This window comes from Labrus bergylta, chromosome 11 (genome assembly GCF_963930695.1).
Source record: "Labrus bergylta chromosome 11, fLabBer1.1, whole genome shotgun sequence".
NCBI classification, from domain to species: domain Eukaryota; kingdom Metazoa; phylum Chordata; class Actinopteri; order Labriformes; family Labridae; genus Labrus; species Labrus bergylta.
In genome coordinates, this window is record NC_089205.1 from 16957662 (window position 1) to 16982754 (window position 25093).

The 25093-nt window shown below is 42.5% G+C and overlaps 1 protein-coding gene across 1 annotated transcript in view; it reads left to right on the forward strand.

The window, feature by feature from the left end:
- Positions 1-25093, forward strand: part of rsrc1 (arginine/serine-rich coiled-coil 1) — a 118528-nt gene that overhangs the window by 364 nt on the left and 93071 nt on the right. Inside the window, exons 2-4 of the mRNA XM_020653935.3 lie at positions 143-332; positions 5778-5900; positions 22313-22546. Of these exons, the coding sequence (XP_020509591.2) occupies positions 143-332; positions 5778-5900; positions 22313-22546 (547 nt within the window). The remainder of the gene's footprint in view (positions 1-142; positions 333-5777; positions 5901-22312; positions 22547-25093) is intronic.

Below are 25093 nucleotides of genomic sequence, written 5' to 3' on the forward strand. Positions count from 1 at the left end.
CTGTTACTGAAGGGAGGCTACGGTAACGTTACATGTTGTAAGATAGTTTATACATAAACCACATCTTTATAATCCTCTGTGGATGTATTTGTTGTTGTGAGAGTTCTCTTATGCAGCTTTCCACACTTGTCTTGTTTTGCAGTCAGCATGGGTCGACGCTCGTCAGACAGTGAGGATGGCAGTCGGAGCAGGAAAAAGAGAAAACAGCGTCGACGTTCATCCTCCTCTTCGTCTTCGTCTTCATCCTCCGGGAGCAGGGCGACCTGCAGCAAGAGCCGGAGGTCCACACGCCGGAGCAAGTCTCGATCTAGAGACAGAGACAGAGACAGGAGGTGAGACAGAGACAGAGACAGGAGGTGAGACAGAGACAGAGACAGGAGGTGAGACAGAGACAGAGACAGAGACAGAGACAGGAGGTGAGACAGAGACAGAGACAGAGACAGGAGGTGAGATTGAGACAGAGACAGGAGGTGAGACAGAGACAGAGACAGGAGGTGAGACAGAGACAGGAGGTGAGATTGACACAGGAGGTGAGACAGAGACAGGAGGTGAGATTGAGACAGAGACAGGAGGTGAGACAGAGACAGGAGGTGAGACAGAGACAGGAGGTGAGACAGAGACAGGAGGTGAGACAGAAACAGGAGGTGAGACAGAGACAGGAGGTGAGACAGAGACAGGAGGTGAGACAGAGACAGACAGGAGGTGAGACTGAGACAGAGACAGAGACAGACAGGAGGTAGGAGGTGAGACAGAGACAGGAGGTGAAACAGAGACAGACAGGAGGTGAGACAGAGACAGGAGGTGAGACAGAGACAGACAGGAGGTGAGACAGAGACAGGAGGTGAGACAGAGACAGACAGGAGGTGAGACAGAGACAGGAGGTGAGACAGACAGAGATTGAGACAGAGACAGGAGGTGAGACAGAGACAGAGACAGACAGGAGGTGAGACAGAGACAGAGACAGACAGGAGGTGAGACAGAGACAGGAGGTAGGAGGTGAGACAGAGACAGGAGGTGAGACAGAGACAGACAGGAGGAGAGACAGACAGGAGGAGAGACAGACAGGAGGTGAGACAGAGACAGGAGGTGAGACAGAGACAGAGACAGGAGGTGAGACAGAGACAGGAGGTAGGAGGTGAGACAGAGACAGAGACAGGAGGTGAGACAGAGACAGGAGGTAGGAGGTGAGACTGAGACAGGAGGTAGGAGGTGAGACAGACAGAGACAGGAGGTGAGACTGAGACAGAGACAGGAGGTGAGACAGAGACAAAGACAGGAGGTGAGACAGAGACAGAGACAGGAGGTGAGACAGAGACAGGAGGTGAGACTGAGACAGAGACAGGAGGTGAGACAGAGACAGAGACAGGAGGTGAGACAGAGACAGGAGGTGAGACAGAGACAGACAGGAGGTGAGACAGAGACAGAGACAGGAGGTGAGACTGAGACAGAGACAGGAGGTGAGACAGAGACAGAGACAGGAGGTGAGACTGAGAGTGAAAAACATGCTGAAGAGGATGAGCACTGAACAAGCAGCTGAAGTGTGCTTGTGTTTTATTTCCAGCGGCTCTGTTGCTGATATTAAGTGTCAACAAAACACATTCTGTTCTTTAATGTCTTGTCCTCTCATGTTGGCTTATTGCACAGCAGCTGACTTGATTTGAAGTTAACCAAATGGTCTATGTGTTAAGACTAACCCTGTGACTTAAAGTGAAACTCCAGGAGCCTGATGGGATTTTTATTTGGGATAACTAGGCTATAATTGAGCTTCGCTGTGTCCACTGGCTGACATGAATTGTAAACAATATAGAAGTTTTATATCACAATATACAATTTTTAATAATTTCTTATACTTGTCTCGTCTTTTTTAACATCAAGCATTTTGACTTGTCAAAGGACAAGGACAGATATAACAAGAAAAGGAATGACATTAATCCTAAATCTGTTTTACATAAGTATCCCAGTTTGCTGTTTGTTGTGATAATTTTGGTGTTGTATTGCTATGTCTTTAAGACAAATTTGTGCATCCCAAGTAAAAATACCCATGGGTTAATCAATGGGTGTGTTTTCTGGGAAATGACTGATATGCTCAGTAGTCTGCAAGTGTTGCCTCAACAGGCAGTAACTTTATGGAAAAGCCTGAGATAACTAAAGATCATCACGTAAAGCTCTTATACTGAACAAAAAGAATTGCTGATTTAATGTTGACTGTTGTTTATCCCACAGTCTTTCAATTTTCAACATCTCTCTCTCTCTCTCTCTCTCTCTGTCTCTCTCTCTCTCTCTCTCTCTCTCTCTGTCTCTCTGGGACATGTTGGAAGGGAGCCACACTTTGGATTTGAACCTGGGACGTCCGCCCCTTGTTCCTACCTTTATTACTATAACAGGAGACATCTTTCAGGATGGACTCTCATAATGATTCATATTAAAGTGAAGGACACCCCCCCCCACAACCCAGCTAGGAATGAGAAAAATAGAATTCTATCGATGTCACTGCCATTATTCAATCAGCTTCTTGATTTTCTTCTTTAATCCCTTATTGATTCATGATACATTTTAGTGTGGGAAAAAATGTCGGCCTCCATTAATTTTTTAGCATCAATGCAACAGTTTCATTATTAATGTTGCATGGAAAGATGTTTCAGTTCTTTCCTTGATTTTCCGTTCACTTAAATATAATAACTTTACAGATAATGCAACTAACACATTTGTTACTTTCACTGTCAAATAATAAAAAAAAAAAAAAGGCAGACACCTCCCTAAAGTGGGTGCTGGATCCAAAAGCAAAAAAGATCTGCACATTAAGGAGCTCCCTTTTGAAGGATTTATTAACATGTAACCTCAGACCTCAGACTTCTTTCAATGTGAAAAAAAGAGGAATGCTTTTAGTTAGGGGCAGACAGATAGATGTGTTTCAGGGCCTGAGATAACTGATATTTGGAACCGATATAAATTTACAGTAGATGTGAAAAGCTCTCTGCTAAAATTTACAATTTTGAATATTACAAACTTCAACACAAGACTTTTTAAATGAGATTCTCCTCCTGCTCTAAGCTGCTCTCGTCTCTGCATGTTAGCGGCTTCAGTTTTGATTGGCTATTACTTGCATGATGTCTAGCCGATCAGTTAGTGTTGTAGGCGGACATTAGGTTAGAGACAGTGGTGAATGAAAACAGATCCAGAGGGAAATGCTGCATTCATGTGGTGTCGGACAAATCGGAAAAACGAGTTTCCAGTTTGTAAAATGCACACGAACACCTGCTCAAGTCGGAACAACACCGCGGAAAAGAATGAGGTGCCCGACTTGACGTCATATTCGTCATCAAATGGGAGGCAAAATATGTTTTGTTAATGTTAACATACATTTCACTGATCTTCTTCGTACAATCAATGCTTTTTGTTTTTTTGCTGTTGTTACAACATTCCGACTTTTGGAACTGAAAGTCGGAAGATGGACTTCCCAACTCGGAAACTTGGACCACCCGAGGGGCACATGAATGCAGCAAATGACACACCTGCAGGGAAGCCAAAGTAGTGCACCTTTTAATTAATTAATTAATTAATTAATTAATTAGATCTGAGATCCGTTAATAAAACACAGATAATTAGCCAAATGACAAATTTCGGCCGCCAATAATTGGCCAGGCGGATAATCGGTTGACCCATACTCTTAAGTGTGAAGATGCACGAGTATGACATTTCTTTTTTTTAAATTCACAACAGTCAGAATAACATGTCAGCACTTATAAAAGGGACCACTTGGATAAATTGTGCTATTTGGAATCAGTATGTGATTCTTAACCCTGTCTTAAACTGTTGTAAATGAAGGCGAGAAAAGACTCCGCTATGACGAGACGTAGATGTAAAATGATTAACTTTTAATGAAGCCTGCACTGTTTCAGTCGCTCAATTGACTCACTAACAAAACATTTGAATTACTAACTACTGTTAAAGATGATACTGGCCCTTTACATTATTTGTTCTAAATAGAAGTCCTTTCACATCTTTCACATGGTTTGAGGTTTAGGATAGACATGGCTCTTTTAGATGGCTCATTTGTTTCTAGTCTCAAAAACAAAGTGCAATCTTACAGTAAGGTGTGCCAGAGACATGATAGGTCACAATCTTGTTCAAGTTTTCAAAGCTTCTCCTCGTGTTTACAAAATACCACACTTTGTAATTAAGCAGCGACGGTCGTACTCAGACATCTTCACAAGTAGCTGGACCTGACCTCCATCCATCCACAGCTGCCACTGGCTGTGTGCGGCTGCTCAGACAAGGCCAGTTGATAGTAATTATTTATGAGGCTTGGTCAAGGTCCATTACTGCTGATTGGAAGTCATTGCCTGTCTGTAAAAGGGGAGTGGGGCGGTGTAAACCCTGGGACCACAGTCCCTCATCTATTAGCCATATGTTTGGATCAATTAACCAAGACCTTGTGTGAGTGTGTTTGTTGTGTCAAACTTGTTCTGTAAATAGGCTCATACGAGAGAGGACACACATTCTCTGGCATTTTCACTTGCACACATACAGATGGGGGGAAAGAGCCCTCACATGTGGTAAATCAGAGGAGTTTGTGTGAGTAATGAAATGTGTAGGGTGTTCATGTGAAGAGCTCCTGTGTTAACCAACACTTTTCACTCACAAGGGTTGGAGCGATTGTGTGTTAATACATTGAGTCCGCGCAGGGTTTAAAGAGAATATGTGAGCTAACACCAACCTCTTGGAAAAAAAAAAAAAAAAAAACCCTCAGCTCACTACTGTGTGTTTTCTCTGTAATGTGTGAAGCGGCTCTACGATGGCTGTGGAAGTTATTTCATAAGGGCCTCGCTCATGGGATCCAGCCTTTGGAATACTAATGGATCTTTCCTGCGCTCGTCTAAGTGGTACAAATCTGGTTTGATAGTTCAGCCTCTCTGTTATTTGTATTGCTTTCCTTTTTCTTCTCATCCCCTCAATCTTGAATAGCTCCCATAGGACTGCGTTTTTTTTTTTTTTTTTTCTTTTTCATGTGTGCTAAAAAGATTGGGGTGTTTTTGGCTTTGGTGAAAGATTTAAAATAAAGAATATTGCTCAAACTGTTTGCACAGTAGATGAGGGGGAGGTTTGTGCATTTACATTCAGCCCCATGGATGCCTCCTGCTACATGATATCAATAGGAACGCGGTGTGAGCAGTGTTTGGAAAATAGAAGCTACACACACTGCTGTAGCCACATTAAAGAGCAGCAGAGCACCAAAGGGCCCCCGTGGAGGAACCGCGGAGCGGCCTGCGTGGCTCTGCTGCTTTCGGGCTGTAGATGAGCGCGCGCACTAATGCAAAGTAGCCGTCAGCTGTGCTCATGTTTTGGAGGTTGTCTGGGACATTTGGATAGATTCACTCTTGAAATAAACAGCTAAACAAATTAGGAATACAGTATTCACTTATGTGGGAGGGATAAACTTCCAAAGATGGTGTCTGATTTGATTTGGTAAATGAAGACAGAGAATGTTTATTGATGATAAACTAACAAACTGTACAATGGAGTTTACTGACGATGGTAAAATGATTACCAATTATAATGTACAGTTTATTCTCAGGGACTTTATGTGCTCCTTTTACCCCGTGAACCACACGGAGCATTCAAAACACATTTACATGTTTCACTGATGCAGATTTGCCAAAAACACAAAATGATTAATTGCAGAAACAATAACCCTGCTGTCTGATTGATGTTTAGTTTTGAGGATTCTGCCAGCAATAGAAATTAAATTTGTTTGTTTTTGTGTCTGTGTGCGCCAGGAGGAGAAGACATTCCAGCAGCAGTTCTTCCCGCAGTTCATCTCGCAAGAGGAGGAGTCGCAGTGCAGAGAGAGAGAAAGGGAGGAGCCGTCGCTCACGCAGGTCCCGCAGCAGAGACAGAAGGTAACACCATCTCTCCCTCACACACACTTTCACCATTTGTTGTTTATTTGTTCTCTTAAGTCTTCAGTCTTTTACCAACACAAGACTTTTCTTAATCAGTGAAAGTTACAAAACGTATATTCCTAATGTTTAAATGACACTGAAGAAAAGGTGGAGAGATGACATGCAAGAAATGAACTGCGTCACTAAGGAGTGACCAGAAAATTGGACATGAAGCTCTTCTCGCTGTTTGTATTACAAATCAGTATGTGGAATTCCATTGCAGACTTTTCTTATTAAAAAAGCAATAAGACTTTTGGAAGTTTACTTCAGTGTAAACAAACACATCTTTTCGTATTTATGCTTCATGTCATCAGAGGGAGCCACATGGAAACTTGCGTCTTGGCTCTGGATTAGTGTGTCGCGTGTGCATGTACTCGTGTCTCACTTTGCCCTACTATCCGTCTCGCTGTGTGAGTAGTCATCAAAGAGGGACCCACAGAGACAGCAGGTCAAAAACAACACGAGTCCAATCCTCCCCAAATGTCCTCTGGCAGCAGCTCTGCTTTCACTCGTTATTGTGATTAAAACTTCATTACCCATACATCCTTAGTTGAATTATTATTATTATAGATGTGGCTTGCCTTTTTTTTTTTTTTTCTCGCAAGGGCTAACTTATTCATGCAAAAATAATGTGTACACACCTGCACTGCACTTTTTCTCTCTTTGTCTCAGACAAACTGACATACGCTCACACACACTCGCACGCACACACACACACACACAACACACCCGCACACACGCACACACACACAGCCATAGTCAGATGGGTATCCCTTTCAGAAACATAATAGCAAAGTCTCTGTGTGTGGTGCTCCATGTCATTAGCATAGCTAATCTGTTGCTAATGAACCAGTAAACTGTGCTGTTTTTTAAATCCTTCTCACACACACACACACACACACGCGCACACACACACATAAAAACATGCACAGACCCGCAATTGAAGAAAAGGTTGTCATAATGTATGCGTTAGCGAGGCCCTTTGTTTACTTGTGTATGGCTGTGGGGGAGAGCAGAGATCATTTTAATCACAAAGGAAAAAGTGTTTTAATATCTTCATTACGGAGGTTTCAAAATGTGCTGATGACGCGACAGAGAAAGGGCCGGATGATAGAGTCATAAAAAGACACAACACAGCAGCCTTCACCTCTAATAGTCACAGAACATGTTTTGTGGCCTGAGAGTAAGAGACAGAGCTGAAACAATTTAAGCCTTGGATTTCACCAGACAGTTTCTCTCACTCCTGGTGATTAAAACAGTCGAACATGGCATTACTGGTGTGTTGTGAGATGAAAGGTGGAAGGGATTTGAGGAGATTTAGAACTACAGTCGCTGACATCGGTGTTTACAAACGCTGCACTGTGATTAGGAGGGTTGCATTGTGTAATCGGCTTAGCGGTAAGTAAGGAGCTGGTGGGTTGGACTGGTGTTGGTGGGAGTGCGTGGTGGGGTGTTACGAGGTGGAGGCGGTGTTGGAGGTTTGGATGTGCAAAAATGATTGAATTAAAGATAAATTTATGCAGTTGTGTGACGGCAGCTGTAATCTGTATCTGCAAAACTTTGTCCTCGACAGCCACATGTCTGCTCACGTTTTCACATTCATAACAACCCAGTGGAAATCAAAATGTCATCTGGTTCAATTGTGGATCAAGATAAAATATCTAGCATAAGTTAAGATAAAATATAAACCATTAGAGCCATTATCAAGCTAAAAATGTCGAAAAATAATCTACTTTTAGTTCTGATAGGTGAGGATGTGCTGCGATGTTGCCTTTTGCAGCTGAACACGGTCACATTGACAGTGATTAATCGAGAGATGCTTAAGGTAATTAAGGCTAGTCGATGCCGTAAGTAGGACTAAATAAGCAAAATCATGTGAAGATCCTGCATTCAGTTACCAACAGTACTAGGAGTGGCTGTGGTATAATAACCCTGCACTGTACAGTTCTATAGTGGGATACTTCTCATTCTGCTTCCACTGTGGATGTGGAATGAAAGCAGGTTGGTGTGCACTGTGCACAGGTGCCCTGCCTGCCATTAGTCAGTGGTGTATGTGTGTCTGGATGAGGCTGCCTAGGCTGGCTGATGGATCAGAGGAGGATTGAGTGGACAGGACCTCATGATTGATACGCAGATAGGATATGAGGTGCTGCCTGCCACCCCCACCCCAGCCACAACGACCCGGGCAGCACCTTCAGAATATGAAAGAGAGAGTGCGAAAGAGGAGCCCGAGTGCAGGGACCTTAGAGAAGAAAGAGAGAGGGGACGGGAAGTTAGAAGAGAATGGAAAAAGTGTGCCGAGGATGGGCTGAGTTAGTGCAGAAGAGGGAGAGAGTGTAGAAGATCCTAGAGGAGGAAAATGAAGAGGAAAGACAAAAGCGAGCACCGGCTGAGAGAACAGATAGGCCTGAGAGGGGGATATTATTCAGAAGAAATGAGAATAATAACGTCTGCATCGGAATATTGCAGGGGAGAAGATTAGGACCATAGTGAGGCCGTCGTGGGTTGAAGGGAGGGAATATTATTACTTTCTTTCCTATCTCTCATGTATAAATAAAAAATAAAGAGATACATGAAATAAGAATAATGCTCTATCTTGTGTTTACCATCTATTGTTGCTTGCTCCCTCGCTACTTTCTTTCTCCTTCTTCTTCCTGGCCTCAATCAGAGGAGGGCCAGGTCCCCCAGAGGCAGTCAATCTTGCCATGAAATGTAAAACAGACAAGAGGAGCAGATTACCTATTTGCCATTAATGTTTATTCTCTTTGATGTGAGCAGGCATATCAAGCTGTATCAGTGTGTGTGTGTGTGTGTGTGTGTGTGTGTGTGTGTGTGTGAGAGAGAGAGAGCAAACCAGTGAGGTTGATTGAGCGCATGCAAGTATGCACAAATTTGCGTGAATGCATGTTCATGGGTTGGGTGTCACTGGCACTGCGTAGTCCGCTGGGGCAGAGCACGGCAGCAGCAGCTTACAGTGATCTGAGGCGTACCCGGGCCAACAGAGACGATGTGGCCTCTCATCACAGCCGGATCACAGGCTCGTCTTTAGGTGAGCGCTTCGGCGGGCTTTTATTGGCCGTCACAGCGGGGGTTAAAACGTGTGTGGCTCAGTCAGTCATTCTGTCAGTCCTTCATTCACTTAACAGACTCACCGTTAGAAGACACAGAAGAATGGCAGGTGTGACAAATCCCCCACTTGACCCTTCAAAGAGAAGCTCTCGTTGGTGCATACTCACACATGTCTTCATGCGTGTACTGCAGGGGCGGCACACAAATGCTTACATTTTCCTCATTAATATTTCAGGCCTGTGTTGAGTTTGCAGGGCAGAGTGCTAGCGTCAGGGTTTAGCCCTGCTAACACCGGAGCGTCTTCATCGCTGAGCTGCTGTCATGACTCTTTAAGGAGGGTGAGACCTCTAATTATCCGTTTTTACCCTCAAGGAGGAAGATAGCAACCATAAACACACCACCCAACATGCTGGTTAAACCAACCAGAGTCAGGATAATCTCAGTCACTCATTCAGGCATGGAGGCCAGGATGAGTTAAGAACAGGACTGTGGATGAGACTATTGTCACAATACCACAATTTATTGACTTTGATCCTGATACCAAGTTTAGTATCTGTACCTAAACAATAGTGGTTTGATACTGGATAATTTCAGTCTGGATCATATTTGCTCAATCACTGTGGGAGCCACAATCAACCCACAAAAAGTACAGAATGTCTGGAAATTCTAGTACTGAACCATTATGAATAAAAAGTACATTAGGTGAGACACGTTTTGACAGTTAGAGAAATATATTTTTAAGGTTTCTGTAACGCATAACTTACATCTACAAAATTATTTTTGATGTAAATTTCCAAAGTTTCTGAAAATGTGCTTTTTTTTTTTATTTTACACATCATTTGAGTTTGAATGCAATACACATTTTTTTCATTCATAAACACTTGTTTTTACCTGCTGCAGGATTACCTTTCCTACTGGTGTCTTGCATGAATCTTGACATGATCATTATAACAACCGTAATAATAATAATAGTCAGACACAGTGATTAGGTACTTTCTGCTGTCGTCCTTGAGAGAGGTCAGAGGTCAGAGTTGACTACAGATGAGTGCACTGATCTGGCATGTTTCATCGCCTTGGTTTTCCTCTGGTTATGAAGCAGCACCCACTAAGCCACCCTGTCACGTCTCGCTCCTGCTAGAGCTAGGTAATCAAGATGTTGCACGTCTACAACATGAGCTTTTCTTTCTGCATCCGATCACAGAAGGACACGAGGCGTGTGTGTGTGTGTGTGTGTGTGTGTGTGTGTGTGTGTGTGTGTGTATTTGTGTGTGTGTGTGTGTGTGGTGTGTGTGTGCACACCCAGAGGTTGAGCGATGGCCTGGTATTTATTTCACACAGCAATTTTTTCAGTATGAGATGAGGTGTCGTACATCTGCTAGATAGCTTTTCCTGCCTAGCCCCGACACCGAGCGCGAGCAAGGTCATCCAGGCAGCTTGGGAGCAGGGGAGGGCTGAGGTGAGGAACTGAAGGGAGGAGCAGCAAAGGTCTATGCAAGGGGTGGAAGGGAAGGCGCAGGAAGACAGAGACGGGGTGAGGAATATCAGGGACTTTATTGTGACCTCCCAGATTTTTATTGCACCTGGCCAGGGAATCGGCAATTCCGTCGTCAGGTGGCCGGGTGCAAAAGGTTTCTGTCCAACATATATTTATTCCCACAGTTTGGAGTGTTTGTAATGTAGCAGGTGGTGCTAGGTGTTTCTAGATTCATAATAGTGTGGTTTTTTTTGGGGACATGGCGTGTAAGATCGGCCAGATAATAACTTTCTAATTATGTTTTAGATAATAAAAAGTGCTGATGGAAAGGAAAATAAAATCAGAAAATATGTAAAAAAAAAAATGTCTTTCTTCTTTTACGTTGCAGTGTTTCAGTTTTTTCCACAGCTTTCTTGTGGTCTTAGGTAGTGCCAGTGTGTACCATCGTAGAACTTAACAGCAGGCTCCTGGCTGTTTCTCATCCTTCAGTCTGTTATCCCATTGTCTCAACATCTCATCTCTTCTCACATCCTCAGGATGACATTCGGCCCTTTCTTCCTTCTTCCCCTATTACTGGACTTGCAAAGTGTTGATTTAAACTGAAAGATGACCTGGTTTAGTTCAGCTGCGTCTTCTCAACTCCATAAAAATCAACATGCTTCCAGTCGTGAGATCTGAACACGTTTGTTGTTAAGTTTCTCTGCCTCTCTCTCTCTCTCTCTCTCTCTCTCTCTCTCTCTCTCTCTCTCTCTCTCTCTCTAAGACTTTCTGTCTTACTATCTTTCTCTGTGTTGTCTTTTTTATCTATCTGCTGTAAAGGCCAGTCAAGCGCTGCTCGGCTTTGTTGTCAGAAACCTTTATTTACCAAAGGGAGGAATAAGTGACTGACACAGACAGCCTCTTTCATCCCCGCCTAGCCGCAAGCAGTGTTCCCCTCAACCGCCAGAGGAACCCCCCACCCCCCCCACCCCCACCTCCCCCCATCCACCTCTCACTTCTGCCAAGCCGCCAACCCCTTCAACCCCTCTTCACCCCACCCCTCCATCCTGCAGGCTCACAACACACTAGCCCTTTCCCCTGGGTAGCAACCTAGCTGTAGAGTCTACACTGTGTAACAAACAAACAAACACACACACACACACACACCAGTCATCTCACATAGACAATCACATAAGGGAGATAGTCTGATGGTCCCAAACAAAGAGGAGTTTAACATCAAAGAGTGGTCCCCCTTTTCTCTTTTTATCCATCTGTTAAACAAACTGCGAGTAATGATGACACACAAAGCGTGTTATTAAGCTATAGCTCTGGCTGCAGAGGTAGCTGATGAAGAGGACAGGGAATCTCTTTCTATCTCAGAAATACATTACACACACGTCTGAATGAATCAGAAAGTGTAAGATAATTCACACTCAAAATCACTGTGATTGTATTTAATTTGGTAGTATTTTGATGCTAAAAGTTCAGTTTGATAAAAAAAAAAGGTGAAAAGATCTTTTTTTTGCAGGTATTGAGGGAGTATGAGATCAGTCACCTGTGTTGTGCTCTCTGATCTTGAGGGGTTTAAAAGGTGGGTTTCGAAAGGCTCAATCACTATCAACATGACAAGAATTCAAAACGTGTATTAAAAGATAGTTTATTTTTTTTATTTAGTTCTATCATTAGTTTCGTTTTTTAAGAGGAGAGTTTTGAAATTTGTGGGGGTTTTTTTCTTTTTCTTTTACACATAATATTTGATAAAGCTAACCACTCATCCTGACACACACACACACACACGAGTGAGGAACATTTTCTTAAGCAGTGTTTGTTCATAAATGTATATGTAATACTGAATGAACATGAATGTAACAGATATGAAGATGTGTGGCACTGACACATTTACAAAAATGACTATTTGTACATTTAATGCAACTTTTCTTTTCCTTTTGGCTGTTGCCATGAGTGTTATTGTTCCCTAGAGTGAAGCACGTTTGAAGATCCCGACTCAGTTTACCTAAATTCTCTTCACATTAAATACTTATCACAGTGTGTTTTTAAAACTTTGTGTAGATTTTGGAATTGAACAAAAGTAAACTTAAAAGAATAAAGTGTTATATTTTTTAAGTTTACAGCTCTAATCATGGAGTGCGTCGAGCAGCTCTCCCTTTTGAAAGCTGTGTGAATGAACTCAAATCTTTGTGATTAATAGAAGTATCATAGGGAGAAGAATAAAGTAGCAACTTTCTGTCTGTATACCAAAGACAGAATTTGGCTGTTTGATGACTGAAATGCAGAACGTATGACACTCCTACTCTTAGTTCTGTAGCAGAGACACACTTGCAGTGTTTTGCAAACAAAACCTGGATAATGCCAAAGACTAATACCGTGCAATCAGCCCTCATTGTGCTCACTTTGTGACAGTGAAAAGCTCCATCCGTCTGGCCAGACCAAGAGAAAGACGGAGACAAACGCTTTTAGCTCTGGCATAGGAAAACCAACACCAAATGTATCTCTCTCTCTTTCCGTCCTGCCTTCTCTCTGTCTCTCTCTCCTATTTAAGCTTCTTGAAGTTCTTCCAAATTGGGTTTTAAATGCCAATTAGGAGGTTGAATGTAGTAAAATAAAAGCAAATGCAGGCAGGATGGCCTCACCTTCTGGCTGGTTAGGCTTCAGAGAGAGCCGAGCCGGACCTTTGGCTCCCAGCGAGGCTTTGAGAGAAATATCCTGCCTAATGAACACATTAATTAGAACCATAACTATTTATAAGATGATAATTAGAAACGAAGGGAGGTAAACTGGGCTTTTCCTGCAATTAATGGAGGATTAATTACGGGAGCTAATGAAGTGGATTTTTGAAACGCGTGGAGGTGAAGTACAGAGATGTGCAGCTCGCTTTGTGATCACTGGCATAATTATTTTCTGCAGCGCCAAAGCGTTTGAGGCCCTGGTCCTCGCCGGCTCAGGCCGGCTAATAAGCATCATTGCATCGTTATATATGCACTTAAAAAGACTTGCCACTGAAATGACTGTCTAATTATTTCTAATTGGCAGGCCCTGTGTGTTGTCATTGAGCTGTTTGGAGCCGCAGCAGAGCCCTGGGTCTAATAACGCTATGGGCGGAGAAGGAGGGGGGAGAGAGAAAGAGAAAGAGAGAGAGAGAAGAAAAAGGCAGAGGGCTCTACCGGTTGTCTGCTTCTTATTGCTGGACCTGCACATTGCCCCCCTGTGCCACTCACCCAGCAGGACAGCAGCTCCTAGAAAGACGCCCAGTGCATTCAGAGGTCACCTTGCTAAGTAGCCGATTAGCAAAGTTTTATTGTATCTGTGCTTATTTTTCCCCTTTTTAATCACCAGCTTCTGCTCTTAATTTATGCACAGATAAACGCCACCGTCTGTCCACTGTTCTTCTCCTCACTCTTAAACATGCTACACACACAGAGGGAGGGAGGTAATGTTTATGTGTCGTGTGTGATTCAGTGGCCAGCTTTTGAGCCGGTCCGTAGAGACCCGAGCTAAGAGAGCATGCATGGACAAACCTCAGTCAGGCGTGTTTACCTTGTACTCTGGCTGTGCTCTGGCCCAAACCATATGGACACCATCATTCTCTGAGACTCAGAGGAAGCACTTATATAGTTTGTCTTCACTGTATGCTGGTACAGTCATTTTCAGAGCAATACTTAAGCAATATATATTTTATATGTGCATCTTTACATTAGATTTACATTATTTTTCTTTGAGGCATTGATCTTCATTTTGGCTGTGTCATATTCACATGTAAGACCTCGCATACATGAGGGTGTTTGACTGATGGTCTGGGATTAAGTGTGTGAGCACCTCACTTAAGACGTCCTAAGCAGAGCCATGTGCGTCATTCTGCCAAAAAACATCGTCATTCCTCCTCTCCTTCTCCCCGGACAACTTGGGAGCTGCCTGCACTTGTCAATTCACTTTAGACAAGCCGAGGAACCACACACACACACACACACACACACACACACACACACACACACGAGCATGTGGTTTCACTCACACGTTTAGTAATTTATTTGTGGAAAGAGAAGAGAAAAATGAGAGAGACTGGCAGAGAAATGAAACAGGGATCATGTGCGCCCCGACTCAAACCTTGACAATCTTTTTGAAAGTAATGAAACACTTTCTCAGCATGCGCATGACTTTTCCTGACTTTTTCTCCATTCTTTTGGTCCATCTATCCATTCTGGGTTTTGGCAAAGTCGAGGACACAAGGAGGAAGTGGAGATAGATAGATGGCCCGAAGTATACGTGGCCAACTGTCGTATGATTGGCTGAACAAAGAGCAGAACACTTCTGTGACTGGTTGAACGCAGAACTCAATGCCGTGGTTTTGGCTTGCAATCAAAGCAGGAAAAACGTAATTATTTAAAATGCAGTCAACAGTTTTGTTTGAGTGGAAGTTTGCCAGATTTTCTCTGAAAACGGGGGAGAAGGCAGGATTACAGAGTGTGCACGCTGTCTCTCCGGTGCTACTGCAGATGTGTAATGAACGACATTTGTGGCATAACATGTGGCATCATTTGGATCCTGCTTTCAACCGGGGCGAGGCAAATCAATCTTTTGACTCCATCACTTGAATATCGATACCTTTTCCCATTCCTGCTGAAGACCTTAATGGTTTAGATTTCATAAAATATGAAAGAAATGTTCATAAAAATTAAATTATATTGGCCTTTGGCTTTATCAAGCAATATCTTTTGATAGAAAAAAGTGTAAAAAAAAGAGAATTATCCATCAAAAGGTCCCAACAGTGATACCAATAATAATTAACATATCTTAGCAGTGATTTTCCTCCCTCTTCTTTTTTTTCTTCACAACATGATGTCCAGAAAAAGTCGATGCGCTCACTGACTGCGGACGCAGTGCTGCCATGCTTCACAAACAAAATAATTACCCTTTCAATAACTGTGATCGATAACAGAAAGAACAACCTGCCTTTTTTTTTTTACGGACTACTTCTAATTCTGTGCATGGGACATGTAGTCTACGAGAAGCGACAGATGTTGTGGAGGGAAGACGCTTTTCTTCCCCCTCAGAGGGTGGAGTGTTTTCTCTTTCTGTTCATTTCTTCATCTCTGTCTGTGTTCATCTCACTCTCTCTCTCCTTCTCCATGTTCAACCTTGACAGCAGTTCATAAAAAAAAAAAAAAAAAAAGAAGATTTTTAGAAACTTCTTTATGAGACGAGCCTCTGTTCTGTCAGAAGACAACTTTATGTTATTCCACTGAAGAGGGGGAATTTAATAGCGCTATGTTTTTTACAGGGCACTTTTCCAGTTGTGTCTTGGGTGTTTAATTAAGTGTAGTTTCCCTTTAGTAGTGGAATGTGTGTCTGCTTTTTGTCGGCCTGTTCCTCTGTGCCTTTTTACAGTCCACCCACATGGTTTGTCTCAGCGTTTATGATTTTTCTTATACCAGAGTTGTGAGGTTCCTAAATCACTTAAGCACACAGGGCCGAGCAGTCCACATTTAAACAATAAAAAGCTGTTATGCTAAGGGCCCTCAGATCTCCCACCACTTCATAAATACATGCGTATAAAAGGCAGAAAGAAAAACCATCTTCCCTGACCAGAGAGAGGCAGAGCGAGCGTCTGAGAGCACACCTGCTAATTGGAGCCAGCTTGATGTGAAGCACGGCTGTCTGCTCAATCCTTCTCAATAACTCCCAGTTGTTTTTTTCTTTCCTTTTTCATTCTAACCCCTTTTTTCTTTCCCTGCTTGTTCTCCACTTCCCGACTATTAAAACCTATCTCATCACGACTTCTCTCTTCATAACCTCCCTCTGTCCTTCACCTGGTGTCTCCCCTTGTCTTGGTTGCACTCTCTCTCCTTCTTCCCCTCAACTTTTTCTCCACCCTCTTACAGACGGAGGAAATGACAACCAAAATAACTCTCTCCTGACTTGGTGTAACTAATTGTTCCATGTCTTGACGGATTGAAGGAGAAGGGGGGGGGGGGGGGGGTTCAATTGTGCAAGTGGCTGCGAGAGAGTTGGCAAGTTAGCACCTAGTCTAAGCGTGACCTCCACTTGACCCCGTGTCTGGGCTGAGTGGCTGAGTTTGAGCCCCCCTGCCCCACCAGCTCCAGCTGCTAATGGGTGTCATGTCGAGCTGTGGCTGCACAGAGGTCAGAGGTGGCGGGTGCACACCAGACGGCCAAGTTTAGGATTGCGATGAGGAGGCTGAGTGACACTGGGCATATGTGCCAACGAAGACGGGGGGGGATTATCAACACATTTTGCAAACACAGTCATGCACAGATACACACACGTGCATGTGCACACACAAAAACCCCAATCCTGGTGCAGAAAGGCATCTTTGCCTTCATCGTTGGCTGCCCGTTGTAGGTTCATATAGATCTGAGGGGGCTTTGAAGGCCTTTGAACTCTGCTAAATGACTTGACCTTGTGCGTGTGTTGTTGTGTGCGTGTGTGTTTGGGTAGGGGGGGTAGTGAGTTGGTTGACTGCATGGGGTCTCATTTTGGCTTGACAGCATAGCAGGGCATTGCAGACGTTTGTGTTGACGACGGCTAAATTAAAAGCAAACTGAAGATTATGACAAATCTAAACATCGCTTTTATGAAGCAGAGGGGGACGAGGAAAAAACATTTCTCTGAATCTTTCATGCTCTGCCTTTGCTGTGTTAATTGTGCTCACAATCGGCTACTTTGGAGTGATTCCTTGTGTGTCATTCAGTGTGTGTATTTATATCTATGTTTCTATGTGGGTGTGTGTGCAGGATGGCTGAGTCCCTGTGTGTGTGTGTGTGTGTGTGTGTGTGTGCGTACTGTGAACCGAGGGAACGGATAATGTGGCTGCTTGGAAGGAGGAAGCAGCTTGGGAAATGATTTCAACAGCTCTCATAATTAGAGGAATATCATAAATTAAACTTGTGTCTGCCGTTGCGTTTGAAGAGCACTCAAAAGTAATAAATTCTGGATGGTTAACTTATTTGCATTCCATTCAGCAGGCAGCGTCAGGCAGGAACAGCTGTTTTCCACGTCTTTTGGCAGCAGGAAATGCACATTGCTCACTCAAGGTGCTTTTAGACACATTGAAATAGCAGAAAAAAAGAAAAGTTACTTTTAACTTGAACATGAAGCTGCTGCTGTGTGCTCTGTCACTGGAAAAAAAAACTCGGCAGGGAACAGCGCGTTAATGAAGTTCTTCAAATATGGATCTTTTCACTTTCAATAAGCCCGTTTCTTTTTCAATCTGTCTGTTAGTTAGAAAAGTCTGCTGGCACACTTTTTGTAGTCTTTGTGTGTGCGTGTGTGTGTGTGTGTGTGTGTGTGTGTGTGTGTGTGTGTGTGTGTATATGGAGAGCTCTCAAATGTAATGTTTAACTGTTAGATAGGTCTAAAGGCAGCAGTGTAGCACAATTCATCATTCATACAAAAGATGAAAAAACATAAAAAAGGACCAGTGTTTCAACATTTGAACCATTTCACCTTTAATGCTCAAAATAAATGTATTTAAATAAAATGTATTCAAATCAAGTTACTATAAATCTGGATCGATCTCTTATCAGTATCACCTTTACTTTTAATAAAATAGTATATAGCATCATACATGTTATATTGTGCAGTGACATATCATTACTTATGTTATGGAAATATAAGTAATAGTTTATAGCCGTTAGCGTTTTATGTCTTCATTTAGAGATAGGACATTGGATAGAGTTAGAAACTGGGGGGAGAAAGAGAGAGAGAGAGAGAGAGAGAGAGAGGGGAATGACATGCGGGAAACGAGCCACAGGTCAGATTTGAACCCGGGTCATCCGCTTGGAGGACCATAGGGCTGTGCACTAACCACCAGGCTACAGGGCCCCCTCGTCCATATTTAAAACTTAATTAAATCGCCGTACTTGCTTTTGGTTGGAACAAATAGCTTTGTAGTTTTTTGTTTTCCACATATTTATATCATATAGGTATATAGTATTTAACAAAATCGTGTTGTTAAGCCTTTGCTAAAAAAAAAACCCAGTGTTTTAGATCTGACCAGCAAGTACATGAGCAATTTAGCCTGAAAACTCCCTTCATGTTGCAGCTTTTAGTGTCCTAATCTTTACCACAAAATATTAGAAGGAAAACTTTTTTTATACCTAACAATTCAACTAAGTCCAGGTTCTATGCTAAAAGTAGCTTTTAATTCTATCATTGGTAAGAGAGACTGTGATCAGCCACTGGTCATTGTCACCATGGTCCACTGAAATACGATAGGGTTAAATTTACTTAGCCATTTATCACCGCTGCCCCGCGCGGGCCTAATGGACAGGGACGCTGCTCGGAGAATCTCTGAGAACATCACTGCTGAATTCCCAGCAGACAAATACAATATGGACACAAACTTTGTTTCTTTCCAACAGAGGACAGTGGACGGGGAAACGAAGAAACAATATGAATGTCAGTCACTGCTGCTCCAATAGGGACAAAGATAAGGTTAAAGGAACAGTGAGGATGATTGGTCTTTTTGTGTGTGTGTGTGTGTGTGTGTGTGTGTGTGTGTGTGTTTGTTCATACATTCCCAATCCCCAGCCGGCGTAGTATGAATAATGATTTAACTAGGGTCAGATTCCATTGGAGTCGTTCACCTGTATCTGACACTAGTGGTATCGCGTAGCTGCCATTAATGTCCAATTTTCAATGAAAACAGAAATAGAATACAGACTGATAAGGGCAACACACCATCCAGCTTCACACCCGACCACATAATTACCGCAATGGGCTGTGGTGAGGGATCATATCCTGGCGCGCACTGGGGGGTCAGCGGTGATAAGCTTCAGCTGAGCTCCCAACATGCAGCATAATTACTCTATTGATAATTCACCAGGAAAATGGGCCCAGCCAATTGCAGAGCTTCAATTTAATGGATTGGATGGCGAAAACGAGGGAGTGATGGAGGAAAGGAGGGTATGAGGGGGCAGTGGATGAGGGGGAGGTGGAGGGGGGTGGGGGGGGTTATGCGTGGGGGCTACCAGCGAGGGCCTTTTATTAGAAATGAAAATATGTTTAGGCCATAGGGGGACCCATTTTCCCTGGAGATAATAAGGCCAATGAAATGTAAAGCAGGGGAAGGGCTTGGCATGGGGTCCAACTGTGGCTGTTTATCTGTGTGTGTCCTGCATTAGCCCATTTATCCCCAGCCTCAAATTAGCTAATCATTCTCCAAGGGGAAGGACTTGGTCAGGAAATTGACATTTAGCAGCATAGGCTCACTCTATTAACTACAGTAAATTTAATTTGCTGCACACCCCAGAAGTGGTCTGTTTTCTTTGCCATCAGAGGGAGGAAAAGCAGAGGGAGACAGAGGGACAGACAGAGAAAGAGATTGTGTTTATTGCATCTGCTGCTTCTGGCCACAATTTGCTTGGCTGTAAATATAAGACCAACGCTTGGAACTGTGCATGGCTGTTGTATTTCCCCCTCATGTTCTGTTGATTACAAACATACGCAGGCATTGTCGACACATAGATTCACTCATTCCAAGGTCTGTTTGGGCCATTGATGGATTATCTCGCCTTGAAACTCAAAACCCCTAAAAAATGCCAACGTTTTTTTTTTTCTTCTTTTTCTCAGTTATCTGTGATTCTCTGAGCATCTTAATCTCAGCTCCTCTTGATCAGACATGCTCAATCAAATGTCCTGCAATGCAACTAATGACAACTTTCTCCTCTGCCTCTGAATCAGATGTTTTAGAACAATACATTTTTTCATATTGATTATTTTTGCATTCACCCCAAAGTGCTGGCTTTATGATCTGTTGTGCTTTGAGACTATGCTAACTCAAATGTTTATTATGTAGGACTCTGCAGCTGCTTAGATAATGGAAGTACAAATGTTAATTCAGCTGAAATGGTTTCTAAAATTTTAAATGTATTTTGCAAATCATTTTAATATATGGAAATATATATAAAAGCTTCCTTTTTTGTTTTTCATATTTGATCAAACTAAATTATGTTTGGTCTTGAACTTGTTTGTTAAACAGAAACCGCAAGTTTTGTCCATAAACTCAAGCATTTTTAAAGGTTATATTGGGTGCTTTCACTATTTTATGATTAGAGTTAGCTGCCACCATTTTTTAAATAAAGAAGTTTGGACAGATATCTGGGGGGAAAAAAAGAAGATTTTTGAGAGGTCACATTGGGCTGTGAGAAACTGTGATGGAAAATCAGCACGTTTATAAAAAATAAGTGCACTGATGACACACTTTCCTGCCATTAACACAAAAAGGCATAGAACAGATGTGAGTAGATTGGCCTTATGGATCAGACCCTTGGATCAGCCCATTGTCATGACACCTAAAGTAGCCATTTGAGTTAGTATCGGATACCAGGATCGGATCGGTGCATCCCTGCTTTGTACAGGTTGTGTGCCATGATGGCGCTTTAATAGTTTTTGTAAAGGGAGTTCTCTTTCCAAGACCTTGAACTAATGCAGCAACTCTCCAGTGATCAGGATGGCCCAGGCCCTAATTGATTGCAACAGTTGTCAGAGTGTTGTCTGTTCGGATGGCGACAGGCGTCTGAAGAAAAGATTAGTTTTCAGTCGGGGGAGAGACAGCTCTGGATGTCCCAAACTGCAAACTAATAAAGAGGGGAAAGCAATAAAGCTCGCGGACAGCAGGTTTGACTGTTTTTATAGACAAATCAATAAAATGATAGATGATGGAAAATAACGGCATCTCAGCTGCCAATTTCTACTGCGGCTTCAAAATCGCCGTCTGTCACGCACACACACACATGCACACACACAGAACATGGTGCAGACACACAATCAGGTGTCTCAAGTGGGTTTTGTCTGCATTAATACCGCAGGTTCATTGACACATTAATAACTAGTCATGTTTTGTTTATTTGAGTCTGTGTACATTGAGTCATGAGTTAGATTTGTCTTTGCTGGTGTGTAAATGATGTGTGTGTAACTGTGTGTGTGTGTGTGTTCATGTTTGTGTGTCATAACTAACAGAGTAAATCTCCTGCTGTAAATCTTTTTGAGACCAGAGGGCCATTGTCAGGATCAATACAGACGACAGGGCCTCCTCTGAGCCCGCCCCTAATTGGCTCAATTTCTACACTCTCTGTGTATGAGTGTTTGAACGTGTGTGTCTGTGTGCGTGTGAGCGTGTCACAGTGTATATGATATATAATTGTATTATTTGGTCCATCCATTAAAGCATGAATTGATCCAGTCCAGGAACATCTTTTGAGTATTTGTTTACAGATGTGTGCGACACGTTGTTTCTGTGATAACATGTGGAGTCATCATCTCTAAGTCATTAACATTCCATTTTATAGAGTCTGGTTTCGGTTTTGTTCTCGTGGATTCTTGCTTTGAAGGTCCTGTTTGCAAGTCTTTCATTTTATTTTATGACACACTTATTGACAGCACTTCCAGGTTGTGATAAATTCTTTGTAATATAAAAAGGTGATTCTTGTGTATTTGACACTTCTTTTTATTTACAGTCATACAATCTTGCAGGGAGAAACTCGTTGTAGTAGAGCCTTACATATTCTTAGAACACTGTTACTCCTACTCCTACTTCTTCTCTTTTCTCTCATTTTTAAAACCACACATGCTTAACTCACAGCTGAGTGAATCACTCACAGTCACATTAACAGTGTTTTAAAAGCATTCTGGGAAATACAGTGACAGTACAGCAATTTGCTGAAGAACAATATGAAAAGGCAGTAGTGGAGAAAGTGGATATGAATGTGTTGTCGTCCATTGTTGTCGATGTTTAACACAGTGACAGTATTTGAAGCAAATTAGCTTTAGTTGTTTTTTTTGTTCATCAGATGCCAACTATGTCTTCCAGGTCTAAATCTCGCCATCGGCGCTCTCGCAGTGGGAGCGGCAGTCGTAGCCAGCGAGGGACCCACAGCCGCAAAAGGAGCCGCAGCCACAGTCGTCGGAAGAGTCGGAGCCGCAGCAGAGAGCAGGATCAGAGCCGCCGCAAGGGCCGCAACCGGGAGAGAGAGAGAGATAAAGAGAGGGACAGAGGGCGAGACAGAGACAAGGAGAAGACTAAAGACAAGGCAGACAAAAAGGGGTAAGTGGCGAATGACCTTTTACATGCATGCACACATGTGATGGTAGACACAAACTCAACAAACTAGTGTTGTCCATTGGGTGCAGAGTATTTGGTTTATATAAAACAAACTTGGATATGGAGCTCAGTCTCGGCTCTTTTATCCGTCCATCCATCACTTGATCCTTCCATCCATCACTCCATCATTCCCCTTCTTCCCCTATTTCCCCTTGCAATCAAGCGCTCGACTACACCGGCCTTGTAATGCGATATAATTGCCTCTGGGAGGAGAAGAAGCCATAAATACACAAGCGTAGATGCTAGGTCGTAGTATTGGTCCAGTTGTTCCAGAATGCTTTGGTCACCAGGTGAAGTCTGATCACTTTAAGTCACTTTTCACCCTCTGGGTGCAGCTGCAATAAGCCCAGAAACATAACCAGATCTTATGCATCTGTAATGTCTTTGGTGCTCATACCATGGACAAAAATATTGGCAAACAACATCTTCACTTGCATGCTTATTTCTTCCAAAGGCTGTAATACACACTAGAAACAGGTTTTGAGAAGTGAAATGTCTAAACAGAGGAACCAAACTACCTTAGAGGCCTTTTCTTTTTGATCGGCTCATATGTGTGTTTCAGAATATGAATACTACAAGTGTTGTGTGGTCGCGCCCATATTGTATATATTCAGAGGATGACATATTGTCCATTGATAGTGATCTTCATCCCTATCATGTTTTTTTTTTTTTTACACAACATTGCAATTAGTCAATGAAATCTACCACTAACAAAGTCCATAAGAAAAAATGGAGTAACATTCTTTTTAACTTTGAACTGGTGTGTCTGTGAAACTCCCAGAACCTAAACAGCTGTTTCAGGAACATCGCCTGGTTGTATCTGATTAAGTGAAGCTCATGCTGATTAGTCTGTCTCTGTCAGTCGAGCTTAACTGACACTTTTCTTCAATAACACTCCATTAAGGTATTAAGCACATACTGGACATAGACATGACTATAAAACACATGCATACATAGAAGCAAGGGTTAAGCGTTGACACATTTTTTTATGCTCTGGTTTCTTCTTTGCACCATTGGTAAATGTAAATTGTTTTTAAGTAATGGTTGCTACGTTAAACCTTCTTGCTAATAGAGAACATACAGCTGTGAAGATAATAAATGGATTGAAATGTTCAATTTGAGCAACTGCTGTTTCATCCTAATTGATGATTTATTGGACATCAATGAAGACCTTAGGGTAAAATATTCCTCAGTGTGAACCGTACACAGAGATCTGCTTTTAAAGGGAAAGTGCTCCGTTTATTTGGAGCTATTACATATTGCCTTTCTTAGATCTATATCAGTAAAACAAATAAAGCTAACAGTGGGGTGTTAGGCCAGCAGACTATATCTATTTTTCTTATTAAGGCTTCAATATCCTTCAGCATTGATAGGAATCTCCTGCTTTCTCCCTGACCCCGCTTTAGCTTGTCAGTGTGCACGTGTGTGCATGCGCTGATATGTGTTGTAACTTTGTGACGTGCGTGTGTGTATGTGTGGGTTTGTTGTGCATTTCCACCTGTGGCAGCCTTAATCTATTTTAAACTGTCAATCCTCACATCTGGACGTCCAATTTATTTAAACCTGTGGAGGTATGAGGTTAGAATAACTCAGCCTATAGCACGTGGTGCTGACCTGCCATCATACTAGATGTTTATACATTAACAGTATATAGATTAACCCTGCTGTTGGTTTTCTTACATTAAATGCCCTGCTTCACAAGAACCAGTAAAATTAAGAAATGCTGTGCGTGAAGTGGGTGGTTTGTACAGGAGTCATTGTTTGCTGTTGTTCATTAATGTGCATTTTACTCTCATTGAAATAATACTAGATAATCACTAAATGCAGTGTTGAAAAATTAACCCTTTAACCCGAAGTCCGACTAGGTCCCGTTCAAAACCACCAACTTGGCGGCGGGGTTTGTGTCATCAGAGTGTTGTATGAAGCAGCAGAGACCTCCATAGTCCATTCAGGCGTCAACGTTGTATGTATGTGTAAGCATGTAAAAAGTACTATTATTGCGCTTACATCATGTAAATAAAAGTGACAGCGTCGCACAAAGACATCAAACCGAGGAGAAACAAGCCCATAAACACCTTAAACAGAGTTCATAAAAATCTTGAGTTTTCCAAAAGGTGTGTTTTCAGTGACCTCAAACACAGTGTAGGCCTTATATAGTGATCAATCAGTCAATCAGTGACAAAGAGATACATTTAAAAATGATACAAGTTAGTCACAAGACTTTTTTCCACTTTATTTTGATTTAAATTTTCACCACACTTATAATATAATAAAATATATATTAACTTGCTGTTCCAGTGGACGTTGAAATAATATTATCGGCGTCCAAAAGAGCTGCCTGACGTGGAAGTTCCTGATTTACACCGCACGCTCCCACAGCAGTTCAGCTGCCAAACAAATCCTTTTTTAGCAGAAGAAACACAAAAGCAGTGACATGTTTCAGAAATATGTAAAACACGGCTTTCTACAGTATATCCTGTTTATGACAAG